Here is a 21,242-nt window from a genome sequence, read left to right as displayed (position 1 = left end):
TCTTGCCGTTCTGATGCCTGATTCTGTTTTTTCTCTCTGTTTAAGGTGCAGCTCCATCCAGAGATGGGAGTTGTTTTCGTGTTGGCGATCCTCCTGTCCTGTGCGCCAATAGCATTTCTTGTATATTCATTTTGTGAATTGTTCTGTAATTTATGTTTGTAGCATGGCCCAAGCAGAGGGTCACTCCTTTGAGTCTGGTCTGCTTGAGGTTTCTTCCTCAGAGGGAGTTTTTCCTTACCACTGCTGGTCTGGGGGTTAGTAAGGTTAGACATTACTTGTGTGAAGCGCCTTGAGGCAACTCTGTTATGATTTGGCGCTATATAAATGAAAATAAATTGAAATTGAAAAAACTGAAATTGTGGCCACGGAGAGTCAAAGAGAAAGTGCCAGTGAGTGTCAGCAGTGGTCGCTCTTGCCATCATAATGGGAGAGCTGTGATGTGGACCAGCTCTCAGCCATTTGTGTTATCAACGTGGGTGTTTACTGTGAACTTTCCTGTGGACCAAAAATAACAGCACACACTGAACAACAGTTCTGTGTGTGAACAGCAGGAGTAAAATCACAGATGTGCCTTTGGATGATTCTGGATCAAAATGGCTGTGGACCTGTCCTGCAATTTTTTCCGACCCACTTTGGCTTTTATTTTACTTACTTTTACTTTACTTGTGCATGCAGGTGGGAATGTGTTGTTTGTCTAATGTGGACCGGTGACAGTCTGTGGCGTCCTATCCAGGGTGGTACCCAGCCTCACACCCTAAGACTGCTGGGATAGCTCCAGTCCCCCCCGTGTCCCAATCTTGGATAAGCAGTTAAAGATGAGTGTTTGTGTTGACTGGAGTGAGATATGCCCTTTAAGTGCGACGATGAAGACATCCATGATTCCCCATAGACCACTGCAATGACCACAAAGTCCAGAAGTACCTGGACCTCATCAGTAAAGGAACCTCAGTTTACACAAACATCCCGTCCACGCATGCAGTGAACTGAAGTAGGAGCCAGAACACATCACCTCCTGAACACCAGAAGAACAACACTTGAATCCAACATAATTATCACCCCAAGAGAGATAACATTCTATGCTAACAGGTGTAAACTGTTTCTACATCTATTGTAGTTTCATGAAGTGCACACTGCACTGGCACCAATGGTGATGTAGAACTATAAAATAATGCATCAGTCGCCGAACAGTTTTTTGACAAGATGCTGCCGTAGAGCAACACTGAAGAAAAATTCAGAGAAGCACCACGGGGCAGAAACCTCTTTTTGTGCTGGTCGTACTCCAGTGGTCTTGTGGTTATTCGCAATATGTCTATGTTTCTTCATGCACTGTGCGAATTTGTAAAAGACGCATTATCAAATCAAATTGTTGCAGGTATTCTGTAATATTTGTGTTCTCTATGTTTGCACCCAAGGCCAAATATGACCATCAGGTATTGCAAAGACTTTGTGTCCATCCGTCGTCCATCTGTCCATGTTTCAGCATAAGTCCCATCCCATTACTGCAGGGTCTTCAAATTCACTGGGACTAATTTTGGTGCACAGACCTTGCACTCAAAAAACAGATGCATTGGATGAACTCAATCAATTATGTGCAGGATTTTCCATCCAATAAATATATGTAGCCCCAACTCAAATAAAGCACATTCATGCAAGTTAATTTAATTTAGTTGGGACTACATATATTATATATGGAAAATCCTGCACATAATTGAATTGAGTTCATTCAATGAGTCATTTGTTTGTGTGATACACTCAAAAAACTGAGTCATTGGATTGGATTCCATCTTATAATATATGTAGCCCCACTTCAAATAAAACACAATCCATGCAAGTTTAATTTAATTTAATTGAGTTTGGACTGCATATATTTAATATATGGAAATCCTGCCCATAATTGAATCGAGTCATTTGTTTGTGTGATACACTCAAAAAAAAAAAAAAAAAAAAGACTCATTGGACTGGATTCCATCTAATAAATATATGTAGTCCCAACTCAGTTAAATTACATATTTGTATGGATGTGTTTTTAGTTGAGTTGGGGCTACATATATTTATTAGATGGAAATCCTGCACATAATTGAACTGAGTTCATACAAAGAGCCATATTTTGAGTGTGGACAAGTTCAAGATGTTAACCTTGACCTATTTTAAGAGGTCAAAAAGTCACATTGTTTCCTATTTTTATGCTCTTATGGCCGAGGGTATTTTAAACATTGCGTATATTCTAAAATTGCAAGATGTTTTTTGATGTGACGACCAGTTGTAGCATTGATGCACGTGCAATTCTGTATTTGTGTTTTTGCTCTTAATGTGGAAGTACCGTGACCTCTCTTGGCCACTGTTATACCACAATGGATATATTTGGTACAGTTCCAGTATTACCTTGTATATTTGCACAACCTTTGGTCAACCATCATGTCTACAACCATAAATCTTCTTTGTTCCATGGGGAAGCAGATAACATCTTCCATTTCAGTGATCAGTGAACCACAGCATCTTTGCAGCACATTATGCAACCCTAATGCCTTAAAAAAAAGAGTAACATCCCTTGTGGCAATAGATATTTAAATGCTTGATCAGAACAGTATAACCTTGAGCTCCCAATCCTGTAATTAGGTCAAAAATTATTAAGCTAAATTAGAGTAAAGTTTGATTTTATCTTATTTCTAACAGTCAGTGGACAGACAGATTTAATAAGTTCCCTCTGGTCTTCTTTGTGCCAACGGGTGAAAACTAATAATTTAAAACTCAGGAATCATTCCTCAGAATAATGTTGAGGTTTCTTCATATTTTATACTACTTCACATTCTCTCTGCTTGTCTCACGAACACACACGATCAATAATAAACAGCCATAAACTCACCTGTTTCTTGACAAGGCTGTAGCAAAGCGGGCATTCCTCACACTGGTGTGTGACTCTGTTGTGGAAATAGTTCAGCTCACATTTGTCACACTTGTAGCCCACAAAGCCCTGGCGACAGTGGCAGGTACCGTTATTGTGACACTGCATGGAAATGGAGCCCATCGGGTCACAGTTACAGGCTGGGGATGGAGGTAGGGGTTGGACAAAGGATGTCAAGGGAGCAGCAGAAGGAGCAAAGGTGGTTATATAGGGTGTTAGAACATCCTGTGGTTTGTTTTAGTGAATGCACAAAAGATTGCCTGCAGTAACATCCCCCACCTCTGCAACCTCGTGAGGAGAATCCAAAGAAGCCCAGACGACAGGAATCACACAATCTTCCCTCTACTCCTGCACGACACACGCACTGCCCGGTGACTGGGTGACAAGCCGTGGATGAAGCGCCGACAGGATTACACTGGCACCTACAAACATCAGAACGGTTTAAATGGCGAACAATATTAATGCTAGTGCTACTCTCTCTGGGTCCTAGATAGCAACCACTCACGCAGACAACCAATCCATCCCCACCTCTTGAAAGTAACCATCTATCTGCCACAGCCAGGTGAAAGGTGGGCATCCCCTTGACACACTCTAGCTGCCAGGACTGTCAACACTGAGGCACTGGAGTGATGGGTCGTGCACAGACAAATGCGCCACATGTTGCAACTGACATTTCCTCATACTTCAAGTAACATTCCTCATCTGAGTTTTCCTCAGTATCCACTTGTTTGATACAAAGTTATTGCAGTGGTACACAAGGATACTCCGAGTAGACCTAAGACCAAGACATTCAGTCATTGCCTGTGGTCATTAGTTTGCATCAAAGCTGTACAACCATACAGTAAAACAGGTAGCACCAGGGGTCCTAAAGACTTGACCTACAAAATATGGGCATCGCCAAACATTTCTGTCTAGTGACCTCATGACACCACAAGCCTTCTGATCTCAGAGGCCGAGGAAAAACACACTTGAGTGTCATTGCCAAGATAAGAGAATGGTCCTACAAGTTCATGCTCATTCTGATGGCTGAGTACATGACGTACTTTCAAAGCCTGGGTCTTAAGTCCTAACCACAGATAGTCTTAACATTACATTCAATTAGCTAGGCTCAGAGGCTGTCTTTACCTCTCGCATCCAACACCCCGGTTGGAGATTGAAAGACAGCCAAACTCGCAGTGACTGCAGTCCCGCCCAGCCACATGCACAAGGCACATAACAGCTTCCTGTCTGAGGGTGGCATTCATCCACATGCCCAGAGGTTCCGGCAACGATTGCAGCTGCAAGCTAGAATAACCACACAAACACGTGCAAATGCACACAGACAGGAAACAATTATTGAAATAATGAGATTATTGAAACAGTCATTACATTTTATGCTCAGTGTCATTCCAGAGAGATGCTTTGTTTTTTTTTTTTACTAGATCTTGAGAGGGCTTCAGGGACAGAAAGGAAGAAATGAGAAACAGCAGTTTGGCAAAGTTGTGAATTTCTCCCTGACATGGTTCTGTGCAGAAGCTCAACTCTGGACTGACATGAGGAAACCACAAGATGAATACTTTACATCTCAACTACTCTTTGGGTTTTTATCTACCTGCCTTTCTAACAGAGTTTGAATCATTCCCCCCCCCGTGGCTCAATAATTGTCTTTCTGACTCACAGAAAGATTCCGTTCAACCCATTTTCTGCTATTACGTTTCATGACAAATAGTCATAAGACTCTTCTTGGAATAGTATAGATTAGGTAAATCCATTTAAACGCTCTACTGTCAAAGGTCCTCAAAGTAGTGAAATTGTGCAAATCTGTTTTACTATAGTTGAATAGTTAAAAACATCTCCAAAGTCCCACAATTCGATGCCTGTGCATTTAGGAGCAACTCTGCTACAAGCAAAATTTAGCCTTGAAACATTGTTTTAGTCTTCCATGATGTAATCCTCAACAAAAATGTAAGTGCAACACTTTAGTATTTTGCTCCATTTTTTCATGAAGTTCAGTTTAAAGGAAAATAATATTTTTCTTCAAAAAAAAGTTTATTTTCCTTGAATTTTATTCAAAAATTGGTTAAAATAGCTGTTACTGAGCACTTCACCTTTCCAAAGGAAATCCATCCACCTGGCTCGTGTGGCATATCAAGATGGTGATTAAGCAGCATGATTATTGCACAGATGTGCTTTCAGCTGGTGACGGCTAAAGGTAAAAAGTTCTCTCAGTGCTCACATGGGTTTCTGGTCATTTCAGGTTCTTCCCACCACTCGTGATCAAAACAACTTTCTTTGGTTCATGTCATAAAACAGGGTTGGCAACAGTGCCATCCCCGTGCCAGTGTACATCGGTAACACAGTTTCTAGCTTTTTCGTGTTATGTTCATGAATGACTCAACTGTGGGTTTGCGCTGAGGGGCACATATGGTATTTCAGGAGAAAAACAGGGCTGCACAGTCTGGTGGAAATGAAGAAACCTGGCACTGAACCACAGATTTATGGATTGTAAATGGACTCCATTTATATAGCACTTTTCCATCTGAATCAGAAGCTCAAAATGCTTAATGTTGATGCCTCACATTCAACCACTGATGTCAAGGTGTTGCAATGCAAGACACTCAACTGCACACCAGGAGCAACTGGGGGTTTAAGGACATTGATTTTAATGTTCTGGTGGGGATTTGAACTGAGGATCCTCTGGTCTCAAGCCCACCACTTAACCACTAAGTCATCACCTCACTCAAATTTAGTGTGAGGCAGGTTGATTCCCAGCATGCCACAGAATCAATGAAACATATGTATTGTTACCTAAAAATTATACAGTTTAGATCTCTAACATTGAATGAATTTTGAATGAATGAAAATGAAATGGGCTTTTAAATATTAAATTAAAATGTCCACAAAATCCACAATCCGGATCAGATCTGCATGAAGTTTTTTCAGGTGATAGTGAGTGCCAGTCTGCACCTCACTTTCAAATATGAGTGTGATTGGGGCACATTTGATTAAAATATAATGTAAAATATACATTAAATGGGGTTTTGCGACTACGTTGCTGCGGCTCCTCCCACACTCACATTGCCTCAATTCGGATAACAGACTGTCTCAAAGTTTAGAGCACATAAGCAATATCAAATGTATATGTGCTATCTTTAATTCTGATGTGTGCCATTATTACAGTAAACAAGTAATAATTTTGGATTAATTGCTGTATCTTGTCTGTGGCAACTGGAAAGTATTGGAAACAAATTCCACCAACTTGTTGTGTGATCATTAATAAATTAATCTTGAATCTTTTCAAATGTTAAATTTAAATGGCCACAAAATCCGTAATTTGGATCGGATTTGGATCAAACCTCCTCAGTTGCTGAATGATACCATCTTACATAAGGCTTTCAAATATGAAAGAAATTCAGTCTTTTTTGACAGTTATGAATTTTTGAAAATCCATTCAATTTTAAAGGATAGGGATTTTTCCAATATTTTTCTTGACTTTGACCTGTGACATTGAAAATTAGATCAGTTTTTGCCTATCCGGATATGAATCCTCTGTAAAAAATTCATTACGATATATGAAAAATTGTGGGTTCCAGACTGTTCACAAACAAACAAACAGGAGCGACGTTGGGCAGACATTAAATATGTTGGCTTCATCTTGGCGATCATGTCAAGTCAAATCCATCAACGAAGGCAATGCTAAGAGTATGCAAAATTAATATGTATAGGCCATATGCACTAAATAAGTAAGCCTTCATGCATTTGACATGATGTAAATAGGTTCATAAATTTATTGACCATTACCCCATGTCCATCCATGTGTTACTTACGCTTGCACTTATTTACAGTTGTTTGGTCCAGGGCGTTACCATAGAAACCCTGCTGGCACCGCTGACAGCGGTCACCTTCTGTATGCCCCAGGCATTTCAGACATCGTCCACTGGTGCGATCACATATTCCCACTGCATTATAGTCCACGTTACCATTGCAGTCGCATCTCACGCATGGCCGGATTGCACCCGATTGTCCGAGGGGGTCACCGAAGTAACCATCTTCACAGACCTGACAACGCATTCCTGAGAATGGGAACAGGATGACATTGAGAACTGGTAATTCAGTTTATGTGTTTCAGTTTGCTTGTCTGTTAAAATAAAATTATGTTTCTGTTCATGACATTGATTTCTCTCACCTGTCTGTCCTGGAGGGCAGTTGGTACAAACCACCTGTCCTGTCTCTGCAATTTGGGCACAGCTGCTGCGGTCCGGGCAAGGGCAAGGCTGACAATCGCCAGGCGTGCCAATCAAAGCGTTACCATAGTAACCAGCAAGGCAGTGGTCACAGGTCATCCCAGTGGTAAAATGTGAACACTCACATACACCTAAAATGGAGAGAAGAGCACACCTGCTTCTATTGGTGGTCTGTGGAGCTCATCAGTCACATTACAGACTTTGATTCATCACCAGCAGAGGGCGCTGTGTCTCTGACATAAACCACCACTGCAAATCCCCCAATGCAAAGCTCAGAAAAAAAATACCAACAGCCCACCACAGAAAGCAAAAGACAACTAAATTCACCGTGACGATGATTGCGTTTGGAAATATGTGAGCCAAATGCAGTCTGAAAGTTTTGCAGGGAGAAAATTCCTCCATCAAGTGGGAAAGATTTCCATTTCTGTGATGTTCTAAAAACAAAAGCCTTAAAAAAGGTGTCGTACAGCTTTAAGGATTTATTCACATGCAGCACATAATGATATAAACACACACATTGTATATTAATATAATCCATTCTCAGTGCTGTTAGATTTGCAGTCTTTTAAAATCCAACAAACTGCAGGATTATTGTGAAATCAGGGAATATATCTGCAGCAGTAAAACATTAAATAATGATTTGACTGCATGGCTGTAAAACTGGGAAAAATGCTGCACCATAGGCAGAAACCTCACACTTTCTAGCCTTTCTGATTTTGTACAACATCAACTTTGATAACTAAATAGGCGAAACCTGATTTAATTTAATGTGGCATTTCAATTTAATACTGGATTGAGTGAAGTTGAAAGGACCACAAAGCAATAACTGGAAGAAATCTGCAGCTGGTAATGTATGACTCATGCTTACAAAATTAAATATGTTGTAAACCCACTGCTAAGATGAAGCTACGTAAGGTCCTGGAGCATGCATGGTGCTGTCCGGACACTTTGGAACCAACCTGGACCTTCATTGGCAATCACCTCAGAAGCGCCATTTAGTTGCTGCAGGCAGGTGATGCATGGGAGACCACTTGGTCTTGGTCTTGGTCATTGGTCGGGGTCTCCAGCACTGAGGCATATGGGCACTGGAGGTGATGGTCTAGTGGTTAAAGCGTTGGGCTTGAGACCAGAGGATCCTCGGTTCATATCCCAGCCTGACCAGAAAATCACTAAAGGCCCTTGGACAAGGTCCTTAAATCCCCTAGTTGCTCCCGGTGTGTAGTGAGTACCTTGTATGGCAGCACCCTCACACTGGGGTGAATGTGAGGCATTATTGTAAAGCGCTTTGAGCATCTGATGCAGATGGAAAAGCGCTGTATAAATGCAGTCCATTTACAGGGGCACTGGATCTTGCTCAAAGAACTGCTGCATATGGCTCCAGAGTCATAGATGATATTCCCCCACAATGCATTGATGTGTCATCCAGATTTCCTTTAGTAACAGTTTGTTTGACACAAAGTCAGAAAACAGTACCCAAGGAACCTCCAGAGAGACCCAACAAGACAGTCATCCATTCGCTACTATTGGTTTGTAAGACAGAAAGTACCAGGTCCTTGAATATTTGAACCTTCCTTCTCCTGCAGAGGTATCAGTATTGCTCCAGTCCATCCGGAAAGTATTCACAACGCATCACTATCCCAAATTTTGTTATTTTACAGCATGATTCCAAGATAGATGAAATTCATTTTTTTCCCCTCAAAATTCTACCCACAGTACCCCATAATGATAATGTGAAAAAGTTTTTTTTTTGCTATTTTTGCAAATGTATTATAAATAAAAACAACAACAAAAAACAAAACAAAAAACAAAAACCCTAAAATATCACGCGTACCTAAGTATTCACAGCCTTTGCCATGAAGCTCAAAATTGAGCTCAGCTACATTCTGTTTCTACTAATCATCCTTGAGATGTTTCTACATCTTAACCGGAGTCCACCTGGGGTAAATTCAGTTGATTGGACATGATTTGGAAAGACACACACCTGTCTACATATAAGGTCCCACAGTTGACAGTGTATGTCAGAGCACAAACCAAGCATGAAGTCAAAGGAATTCTCTGTAGACCTCCGAGACAGCATTGTCTCAAGACACAAATCTGGGGATGGGTACAGAAACATTTCTGCTGCTTTGAAGGTCCCAATGAGCACAGTGGCCTCAATCATCCATAAATGGAAGACGTTTGGATACACCAGGACTCTTCCTTGAGCTGGCTGCCCGTCTAAACTGAGCAATATGGGAAGAAGGGCCTTAGTCAGGGAGGTGAACAAGCACCCGATGGTCACTCTATCAGAGCTTCAGCATTCCTCTGTGGAGAGAAGAGAACCTTTTAGAAGGAAAACCATCTCTGCAGCAATCCACCAATCAGGCCTGTTTGGTAGACTGGCCAGACGGAAGCCACTCCTTAGTAAAAGGCACATGACAGACTGCCTGGAGTTTGCCAAAAGGCACTTGAAGGACTCTCAGACCATGAGAAACAAAATGCTCTGGTCTGATGAGACAAAGATTGACCTCTTTGGTGTGAATGTGTTGTGTGAGCTGCTGAAGAGGAGGTACTGCTGGTCCACCACCACCACCAGAGGGCGCCCTGCCCGAAGTGCGGGCTTCGGGCATGAGAGGGCGCTGCCGCATTGCAGAACCAGCCGGGAGTGACAGCTGTCACTCATCACCCCTGCCAGCTGTCACTCATCAACCATCACCACAAAAGCCGGGCAGCATCTCCACCTCACTGCCGAGATATCTGTCTACCTGGAAGGTAAACTGCTCAGCTGTTTTTGAGTCTTTCACATACAGTTTTTGCTTCTGTATTGTTTGCAGTCGTTTCTGTGAGTGCTTGCAGCTGGAGGCTGGGTTTGTGGTTCGTGGAGGGCTGACGTCTTTGCTCCCCACGCCAAACTTTGCTAAGTAACTCACTGATACTGCACGTGCCGGGTTTCTGGGTTTGAGGTGGAGGTGTTTTTCCCACCTGGAAAAGAACTGTTTGCTGACTGTTTTGCTGGGTGTGCACACACCCACCATAAACTGTTTTTGCTTCCTGTCAGCAGTACTGATCCGACAGCTGGAGACAGTGGCCACCTGGGGAGATCAGTACTTGGCGTCTCCTGTGTGTTTCCAGATCCGGTGGCAGTGGAAATCGTGTGGGGCCCGGCTCTTCTCTGGACGGTGCTCTCCTATCCTCGAGCCTGCCCACACGCCCCCTTCATGTAATTGACTGTAATTGAAATTCTGTTTCCGTCTGTATTCCGTTGTGCACATTTACAACAGTAAATTGTTATTCTTTGGCTCATCCATTATCGGTTCATTTACGCCCCCTGTTGTGGGTCCGTGTCCCTACAATTTCCCAACAGAATGCCAGCCATCATGTTTGGAGGGAACCAGGCACCATCCCTACAGTGAAACATGGTGGTGACAGCATCATGCTGTGGGGATGTTTTTCAGCAGCAGAAACTGGGAGACTACTTAGGATTGAGTACATGTAGTACATTGATGCACAGAGACAACCTGAATGAAAACCTGCTCCAGACCGCTCTTGACCTCAGAATGGGCTGACAGTTTGTCTTTCAGCAGGACAATGACCCTAAGCACACAGCCAAGATATCAAAGGAGTGGCTTCAGGACAACTCTGTGAATGTCCTTGAGTGGCCCAGCCAGAGCCCAGACCTGAATCTGATTGAACATCTATGGAGAGATTCGAAAATGGATGTGCACCGAGGCTCCTCATCCAACCCGATGGAGCTTAAGACATGCTGCAAAGAGGAATGGACCAAACTGCCCAAAGATAGGTGCACCAGGCTTGTGGCATCATATTCAAGAAGATTTAAGGCTGTAATTGCTGCAAAAGGTGCATCAACAAAATATTGAGCAAAGGGTGTGAATAATTATGTACAGGTGGTTTCTTTTTTTTTAAATAAATTGCAAAAAAAGAAAAGAAAAGCTTTTCATGTTGTCATTATGGGGTTGTTTTGAGTAGAATTTTGAGGGAAAAAAAATAATTCCACCCATTTTGGAAAAAGGCTGTAACATAACAAAATGTGGAAAAAGTCATTTGAATTTCCCACGATGCCTTTCAGCACATGTGTTTAACACTCAAACCTTCAGGAATTAGTGCATTACTTTAAAAAATATGTGCAATATCATATTTTTACTTTGTAAAAATGACGAGTGAGTCCCCATTAATTTTGATAAACTGTCCGGAATTAGTTGCTTTTAAATGAAACCCTGAGTGAAAGGTGCTTTGCGCTTCATGTGTACTGCCCACTGTCTGAGTATCAGCATGCTGAAAGTAAATGACATTTTTTTTCTTCTTTGCAATAGCAGCTGGCAGCTGGTTCACCCCCTTCTACTGGAGGAGGACTGAGCTTCTCACAGTGGTCTATTTATTGCAAAGCACACAACATGAATTATCATGTAGGATTTTAGGTTTTATAGATGCTTCTGACTGTTAAGCTTTACTCAGTATGTCAGCAAAAAAATGTTAGAAGCGGAACTAAATTTATCCATCCATCCATCCATCCATTTTCTTCCACTACATCCGGGGTTGGGTCGCGGGGGCAACAGCTCAAGCAAAGCTGCCCAGACCTCCCGATCCACACACACCTCCCCCAGCTCCTCTGGGGGAACCCCAAGGCATTCCCAAGCCAGCTGAGAGACGTAGTCCCTCCAGCGTGTCTTGGGTCTTCCCCGGGGCCTCCTCCCGATGGAACATGCCTGGAACACCTCTCCAGCGAGGCATCCAGGGGGTATCCGGAAAAGATGCCCGAGCCACCTCAGCTGGCTCCTTTCGACATGGAGGAGCAGCGGCTCGACTCCAAGCTCCTCCTGAGTGACCGATCTCTAAGGGAGTGCACAGCCACACTGCAGAGGAAACTCATCTCGGCTGTTTGGCTGCTTGTACTAGCGATCTTGTTCTTTCGGTCATGAGCCAAATCTCATGACCATAGGTGAGTGTCAGAACATAGATCGATCGATAAATCGAGAGCTTTGCCCCCCTGTTCAGCTCTCTCTTCACCAGCAGGGTGGTTTTCATCCCGGTCGCGGCACACTGGACCAACTCTACACCCTCCATCGGGTGCTCGAGGATTCATCGGAGTTTGCCCAACCAGTCCACATGTGCTTTGTGGATCGGGAGGAGGTGTTCGACCTTGTCTCTTGAGGCACTCTGTGGGGGGTGCTCCGGGAGTACGGGGTTTGGGGTCTTTTGTTAAGGGCTATCCGGCCCCTGTACGACCACAGCAGGAGCTTGGTTCGCATTGCTGGTAGTAAGTCAAACCTGTTTCCAGTGCACGTTGGCCTCCACCAGGGCTGCCCTTTGTCACCGGTTCTGTTCATTACCTTTATGGACAGAATTTCTAGATGTAGCCAGGGTGTAGAGGGGGTCCGGTTTGGGAACTACAGAATCTCATCTCTGCTGTTTGCGGACGATGCGGTTCTGTTGGCCTCGGCAAATCAGGACCTTCAGCGTGCACTGGAGCGGTTTGCAGCCATGTGCAGTGATCGGGTTGCAAATCAGCACCTCCAAATCCGAGGCCATGGTTCTCGACCGGAAAAAGGTCGATGGAGGTCCTTCAGGTCGGTGGAGTGTCCTTGCCTCAAGTGGAAGAGTTCAAGTATCTCGGGGTCTTGTTCACGAGTGAGGGATGGAACTAAATTTAGTGGAAGCTAATTGGTCTGCTGATGGTTTTCAAAGTTAGCTGAAAAGCTATCCGATAAACACAATGTTAGCTTTGCTAATTAGCAGTTAGCGGATTAGTGGAACTGTGCCCACCACTGCCACAAATATATTCCACGCCTCTTGACATCAATATCTGCTGAGATTTCCTTAAAAGCAGCAACACAAAAACTCATTGAGTGGATATTAATTTGGTGGCGCTGTACTGCATGAAGCCCGGTTTCAAATCTTTCAACAGTGCATTTTGGCAAGATGTTCTTCCATGTGCATTTTTTTTAAATGCACTCATGCCAGCAAACGTAGTTAAAATTCCTTACCTCCAGTTATGGGGTCTCCACAACCAGACAGTCCGACCACTAAATAAAGGCCTGTTAACGTAAGTCAACTATACGAGTTAGAACAACAGCTGCAAAGCCAAACTGATCACACCGCCATTCATGGAAACAATTATCATCTTGCCTGAAGAAGTGTAGACTCCTGGGTAAAATCATTAGTTCTTCAGTGAAGTGAGGTGGATAATTCAAGACTTTCAAGGATGTAATGCCAGTCATTTAAACAGAGTATTTAGTAATAATGATTGTTCCGAGTATAAAGAAGTGAATCTTTCTTGAATTTCACAAAGCTTTACAATGACGCTCATGGCGTGCGGTGTCAGTCTCCAATGAGCTGTAGTAAATTTAATGGCAGCAGAAATGTGCTGACTTTACTGAGTGTGAAGATGACTGAGCATGATACGAGGCAGTGGAGTCATCGAGGGCCTCCTCGTCGCTATTATCATTCCGGTGGCTCCTTGACAAAGCTAACGGCATGCATCGCAAACCCAAACTCCTGATGAATAGCGGGTCGCTATTCACACCATATTTCTCTGTGTCATCCTAATCATCATTACTTAATAACATCCCCGCAGAATAATTGTATCAATGAATCAGAGGCCGTCCATTCATTGTTAATGAGCTGGGATTTGTGCGCACCTCCCCACGGAGTGGCGCGCTTTGAATTTTGTGACTCTGTGAAAAGCCACACAATCTGTCCTCACTTCTTTTGTGATTTGTTAAAAGGCTTGCCGATGGAGCGTCGGCGGCAATTGCAGCTGCAGGAGCCGAGTGGCGGTTTGGCTTCCCAATGGGTTTTGTGTCCGCTGATACAATGAACCACAAAGCTTTAAGGTATTCCTACTGAGCAACTTACCTGCAACATGAATTGACGGGAAAGGGTGGAAAGAATAGAAAAAAAGGAATTTGTACAAATGATGGCAAATCAACTGGCTTTGCAATCATTGGAACATACCGAGGAGAAATAGCACATTGGAAAGCCGTGATTTGTCCCAAACTGGGATTTATTGTTCCTATCCCAAACTACAAAGGTATGGAGAAAATAGTCTTGATGAATGGCAGGCCCACTTGCGAGTTTTTCACACAATTTTGAACAAATACAAGAAATTATTAAAATATATTTAGTCTACCTTTCAAGCATTGAGGTACACCAGACCTTTCCTTTTTTTTCTTCAGTTATCACAACAATATGGTATGGAAAACTAGAAAATAAAGCAACAAACTCCTCATTTAACCACCTCATAGTTTACCATTTACAGGAAGATGGTCTCAGTTTGAATCCAATCTGGTGCTTTTTGTGGGGAGTTTGCATGTTCTTCCCACGTCTGTGTGGGTTCCCTCCAGGCCAGTGGGCACCGATAACAGATAATTATCGAAGATAATGTTTTCATTATCAGATTATCTTTTTATATAACTTTAAAAACCATCATCGGACTAATTATCTTCCGATGAATTGCCTACCAATAACTTATAGACCGATAAAACAGTAAACCAAGCTGAACAGCAAAAAACATTTTTAAACTTAAAAACAATTGAGAGCTACCTGTTAAAAAGTTTCCTAATAGGTATATTGCTCTACCCTCTACAAACAGAAGAGAGCTGTTTTCAGAAGAAACCACTCTATCCTCTGTAGGCAAAGGAGAGGAGGAGGAAAAAAATCATTTCCTTTAACACCATACTGATATAACCGCAATATCACCAAGTCATCCAGAGACATACATTTTTAACTTATGGTTCAAATTTTAACCTACTCATTTTGGACAAGTTATTTAAAATTACTGTCATGTCTGAAGTTTTATAAAGTGAAAATATCAGATATATGTTTTCGTTTTAAAGTAATGTGCTAATTTGTAAGGTTTTGTGAGCACATGCTGTGCCCGGCTGGCAGCAATGCATTATGGGTAGCATAGGGTAATCTCAGACATTCACGACAGGACAAATGCATTTCAGACACTCTGTTCAGGCTCCATGGACAACAGCATTAAACTCTAGTGCCTAAAACTCTCGTGAATATATTCTCTGGGTTATAGACGTTATTGTATTTGCGTTTAAATTCCATGCATCTTAAATGTAGCAGACGGATTATCTGGAATTTTGTTTGGCAAGTTTTCAAGGCCCCGCAACCCTTAATTGGACTAAGCGTAGAAGATGAATGAATGAAAGTTTTCAAGGCCGCTACTGCCATCTACTGGCCAGTAGTGTTCAAGGCAGTATTCGCCCCAAGTATTAAGTGTCTGGGCACCAGTAGATGGCAGTGTTCTATTTATTTTGACCCGGTTATATCAGATGGTGGTCAAATCAACTTTTTGGCTTTGCACATGGCTTTTTTTTGTTTGTTTTACAAATTAAGTTTAAAAACAAAACAACAACAACAAAAAACATTACAAGACAGCTCTGCGGTTGGATGCTTTGTAGCTTTTTAGCATCAGGAGGTGGTCGTGAAATGTTAAAGCTTGTTACTCCATTACACGATGCAGGACATGCGATTAACCTGAAAAAAAAAAAAAATTCTTGCACGAATGAAAAGTCATCTGAAAAATGGCCAAAACACACACAGCGTAAAGCCAACATTTATGTGTCAAGATAAGGCTTTTCAGAACTGACCAATTGTTAACCGTGTCCTTTGTTTTATCTATGTTTTTATTATTTATTATTTTATTTTAACCTGTGAAGTGCTTTGTGACTTATGTCTGTGGAAGGCACTATATAAATACATTTACTTACTTACTTACTTTATTGAGTGCACGTTTTTCAACATCATAAAACGTGCGCACATCATCAAACATTCTCTCCACATGCAAAACATTTTGCGATGACACTTCCAGGGCTCCGTAAAAATGCCTGTTTTTACAAATAAAAATGCAATAGTTTACAAAAGCACATTTATCTTTAAACCAACAAACACACGTCACATTAACGTGTTGGTTTACATAATGAATGACTGAACCAATCAGTGTTTAGCAGAGGCACTTTTACCCAGAATGCTTTGCAGTCTGTGTTTGTTACAAAACCTCAGAATTAGTGCATTATCCAACATTAAAAGATCAATCAATCAATCAATCAATTTTTTTTATATAGCGCCAAATCACAACAAACAGTTGCCCCAAGGCGCTTTATATGTTATATTTTAACTTTGTACAAATGACAGAATTGACATTAATGGAGTTATTCTATCAGTGTTTTCACAAAACCATAAGTTAGTATAACTTTATTTTTCAAGACCTCCGCCTGACTGGAGCATTGTAATTAGTAGAGAGCTCATTTTGTGGGTGTTCTCAGTATTCTTCTGTGCAGCTTCCTATAGGGGGCAGCATGGAAAAACTGGCTAATTTTTTCGGTCTTGATGCTTTCAAAAGCGACTGTGTTAAAAATCAATTTCAACTTCTTAGTAATTGCAAATGTACCAGAGCCAATACTGGAGTTTATCGAGTATCTGTAACTTCTGATACATTTTTGGGTGGTTTATCTTTATCAAAGATAACTTTTCAGTTATCTGATTATCTGTTATTGAAGTTAATTTTTTTGGTTATCTGTGCCCACCACTGCTCCAGGCGAACCAGAACTAGAAACTTTAAGTTGACCGAATCTGTGAGTGGCAGTGTCTGTTTATATATGTCTACAATATTCATCATTATTCATACTAGAATTTAAATTGGAGAATGAGATTATACATAATATATTCTGGAGTTTAAGACTTTTTACATTTTTTTTAATTTATTTATTTTTATTTTTTACTTGTTTGGGAGGTCCAACAGGGGTGGTGGCCAAGTGGTTAATGCGCTTGGTTTCAGTGCAGAAGGTTCCAGGTTCAAATCCCCCCCCCCCGCCACATTTCTCCATGTAATGTGGAGTTGCGTCAGGAAGGGCATTCGGTTTTCCTGTGCCAATTCAACATGCAGATCCACCTTGGATTTGTTGTGGCGACCCCGAGTGCAAACAAGGGAGCAGCCGAAGGGACTTACTTACTTGTTTGAGAGGTCCATGTGACATACGTTTTGACATATCTTTTCTGAATCAGGCCCAAAATGTCTCAATCACCCCTGGCATATACCATGAATAAATAAATAAAACCATAAAATTGCATGTTTGTTATTAATATTTAGAAGAATAAGAATCATAGGAATAACTGTAACAATTATTTCTATAGGGCTTTTCCCAGGAAATCAAAGCACAAAACAAAATAAACTCAAATAATAAAAATATGATAATAATAAGAAGTACACTAGAACCATACACAAAAATTGCAAACTAAAGAGCTGATAATACAGACAAATGAATTCACATTTGATTTTTACTCTTCAAGAGATATTTTTTTGAAACTTATAATAATAATAATAATAATAATAATAATAATAATAATACATTTCAATTATAATGCACCTTTCATTTATAAAAATCTCAAAGTGCTGCAGAAACGAACCCCCAAAATAAAATAAAACCAGGGATAAACAAGAGAAGAAAAATGAAAATCTTAAGATAAAAACAGCCAGCAGAATAGAATAAAACCAAAATAAAATAATCAAATAGAATAAAAAGATTCAAATTACTGAGATGTGTGATAGGCCTGTCTAAGCAGGTATGTCTTCAGGCTTTTTTTTTTTTAAAAACGCTTTAACAGTTTGTGGAGCCCTCAGATGGTCAGCGGGGAGAGGCAGCTGAAGAGAAGGCCCTGTCTCCCATGGTGTGACGTTTGGTGCGAGGGGGACGGAGAAGATTTGTGTTGCATGCATGGAGGGAACGGGAACATGTATCAATCAATCAATCAATTTTATTTATATAGTGCCAAATCACAACAAACAGTTGCCCCAAGGCGCTTTATATTGTAAGGCAAGGCCATACAATAATTATGTAAAAACCCCAACGGTCAAAACGACCCCCTGTGAGCAAGCACTTGGTGACAGTGGGAAGGAAAAACTCCCTTTTAACAGGAAGAAACCTCCAGCAGAACCAGGCTCAGGGAGGGGCAGTCTTCTGCTGGGACTGGTTGGGGCTGAGGGAGAGAACCAGGAAAAAGACATACTGTGGAGGGGAGCAGAGATCAATCACTAATGATTAAATGCAGAGTGGTGCATACAGAGCAAAAAGAGAAAGAAACACTCAGTGCATCATGGGAACCCCCCAGCAGTCTAAGTCTATAGCAGCATAACTAAGGGATGGTTCAGGGTCACCTGATCCAGCCCTAACTATAAGCTTTAGCAAAAAGGAAAGTTTTAAGCCTAATCTTAAAAGTAGAGAGGGTGTCTGTCTCCCTGATCTGAATTGGGAGCTGGTTCCACAAGAGAGGAGCCTGAAAGCTGAAGGCTCTGCCTCCTATTCTACTCTTACAAACCCTAGGAACTACAAGTAAGCCTGCAGTCTGAGAGCGAAGCGCTCTATTGGGGTGATATGGTACTACGAGGTCCCTAAGATAAGATGGGACCTAATTATTCAAAACCTTATAAGTAAGAAGAAGAATTTTAAATTCTATTCTAGAATTAACAGGAAGCCAATGAAGAGAGGCCAATATGGGTGAGATATGCTCTCTCCTTCTAGTCCCTGTTAGTACTCTAGCTGCAGCATTTTGAATTAAGTGAAGGCTTTTCAGGGAACTTTTAGGACAACCTGATAATAATGAATTACAATAGTCCAGCCTAGAGGAAATAAATGCATGAATTAGTTTTTCAGCATCACTCTGAGACAAGACCTTTCTAATTTTAGAGATATTGCGTAAATGCAAAATGTATGGGGAGTGAGGAGGTCTTTGAGGTATCATATACCCCGGATAATACGGTTGATACACTTGAAAATTACATAAAAATAAGAATGAAATAAGTCTGCGACCGACTGGCATCCTAGCCAGGGTGTACCCCACCTAACACCCTATAACTGTTGGGATAGGCTCCGAATAGCCTCCCCTGGTGACCCTTAATTGGAGTAAGCTGTTGACGATGAGTGAGTGAGTGAATGAGTAAGTGAGCAGTGTTGTATATAGTAACAAAGTAAAAATACTTCACTACTGTACTTAAGTACGCTTTGGGAGACTTTGTACTTGAGTTTTTTTAAATTCAGCTTACTTTCACTTTTACTTCACTACATTTCCGACCTTAATTGCATACTTCTACTCCAATACATTTTCTATGCGCCATGCCATTACTCGTTACACACACACACACACACACACACACACACACACACACACACACACACACACACACACACACACACACACACACACACACACACACACACACACACACACACACACACACACACGAAAAAAGTTGTGTTTTCAGCCAGAGACACCACTGATTACTAGTTACTGAAATGAAGTCAGGTTGATTTGTCATGAGGCATGTCCAGCAGGCTTTTTTGCAGTTGCGCGCTTGTGCATTTGTTTGTCAGGAAAATGAACCGGCAGGAAAATGAACCAGAATGAAAGTTCTGGTTGTATTATGGGCAAAAAATGTTTTTTAAAATGGAAATTAAGGCGCCCTGTTAAATTCTACCTTTAAAAAACCCCCAAATAAAACAATGATTTGGTTTTGATGCTAAAACCAAAAATACAACAACAGAATATGGAAATCGTAAACAGACATATAATCATTTATTAGGCTTGTGCTTTGAATTAAATCTGTCAACTCCTTACACCTCGCTCTAGTCACAACTTGAGTTAAAAAAGTGCTGCAAAAACAATTATGAAAAGAACGGACAGTTACACATCAAAAAAACAACAACAAGAAATAAAAGAATGACAAAAATTAAAGCCCTGCTTCGATCTGATTCGTGGATTCATTGTTGCTTTATCCTAATCTTTCCCTGCTAAAACCCTGTGAGTAATATTTAATATTTTTTATGTTAAACCGACCTGTTATGGTCTTCTGAAACAGTTGATAGATGTATTTTCTAACTTAAAAACAGGACCGATGCTAACGCGTTAGCATGTCTATGGCAATTTCAATGTTAAAGTTAGCAATAAGCTGTTCGCATCAGCACGTTTGTGTTGATTTGTTTTCTGTATAATTAATGGCTCAGCGTTCGTTGTCGTAAAAGAGTCAAATTGTAATTTTTTTTAATTTATTTTTATTCATATGTTAATAATAGCAGCAACAATAATAGTCTACATAATAGACAATAATAGTCAATAATAATAGACTAATAATGTTACAATACAATTTTAGAGAAAGAGATAAAAAGAACCTAATGAAACAAAACACAACAGAAAAGATAAAACCATGTAACAATGAAAATAAATAAATACATATAAGAATAAATAACTGTTTCTTGTGAACACCTAGTGAGTCTCGTTTAGGTTTTGAAACCTTGTTTCTGAAGTGTTTTTGTGTGATGTGCACAATTTTCAGTATTTTGACTAACACTACCAGTCATTTACAAGCCTAGATAAACTTTGTAATATAAAACAATCAGTCCGTTTTTGATTATTAACATTTACTTTTACTTTCAGTACTTGAGGACATTTAGTTGTACATTACTTGGCATACTTAAGTACAATAAATACTAGATACTTTAAGACTTTTACTTGAGTAGCATTTCAATCAGTGACTTGAACTTCTACATTCATTTTTTAATGGGTATCTGTACTTTTACTTAAGTGTGATTTTCCTGTACTTTATACAACACTGTGAGTGAGTGAAATAAATAAGTGTTCAGTCACTTTGTATACAGTCATTACAAGCAATCACCAAGAAACATGTTTAAATACGGACAGGAATTTAGAATCAAAACACATTCAATTTCCAACTTTCAAACTTTTGAAGAGTACGCAGCTTACCACTTTTTACATTTAAGATTAAGTCTGTTGGATATAACGGTCATGCATAATTCTGAAAATATTTTGTATGAAAGTACATCTAATTTGTGTAATTTCCACTCAGAAAACAGGTATGAAGTGCCAGATGTAGAGATGACATTAGAAGAGGTGTTTGTTCAATTTCAGATTTCAGACTTTAAGACTTAAAAGAAAACCTTCTAATATCTATGAGCTCACGTCCAACAACCACTAAAACCATAATTGCAAAGACTGACCACAGAGATGTGCAGGATATGTGAGGGTAGGTTGCTTGGGAAGCTGAATGACTTTATGAGCTGGTGATGATTAGAACAAGGCTGAGAAAAGAATGATGC

The 21,242-nt window shown here is 40.8% G+C and overlaps 1 protein-coding gene across 1 annotated transcript in view; it reads right to left on the bottom strand.

Annotated features, from left to right (window-relative positions):
* lamc3 (laminin, gamma 3) overlaps positions 1 to 21,242 on the bottom strand; it is a 334,434-nt gene that overhangs the window by 36,949 nt on the left and 276,243 nt on the right. The window contains 7 exon segments of the mRNA XM_034192005.1: positions 2,864 to 3,042; positions 3,182 to 3,324; positions 4,028 to 4,116; positions 4,118 to 4,171; positions 4,173 to 4,186; positions 6,709 to 6,954; positions 7,068 to 7,256. Of these exon segments, the coding sequence (XP_034047896.1) occupies positions 2,864 to 3,042; positions 3,182 to 3,324; positions 4,028 to 4,116; positions 4,118 to 4,171; positions 4,173 to 4,186; positions 6,709 to 6,954; positions 7,068 to 7,256 (914 nt within the window).

The sequence above is a fragment of the Thalassophryne amazonica genome, chromosome 17, assembly GCF_902500255.1.
Source record: "Thalassophryne amazonica chromosome 17, fThaAma1.1, whole genome shotgun sequence".
Classification (NCBI taxonomy): domain Eukaryota; kingdom Metazoa; phylum Chordata; class Actinopteri; order Batrachoidiformes; family Batrachoididae; genus Thalassophryne; species Thalassophryne amazonica.
Note: the sequence above shows the minus strand (reverse complement) of the source record. Positions and strands in the feature narration are given on the sequence as shown.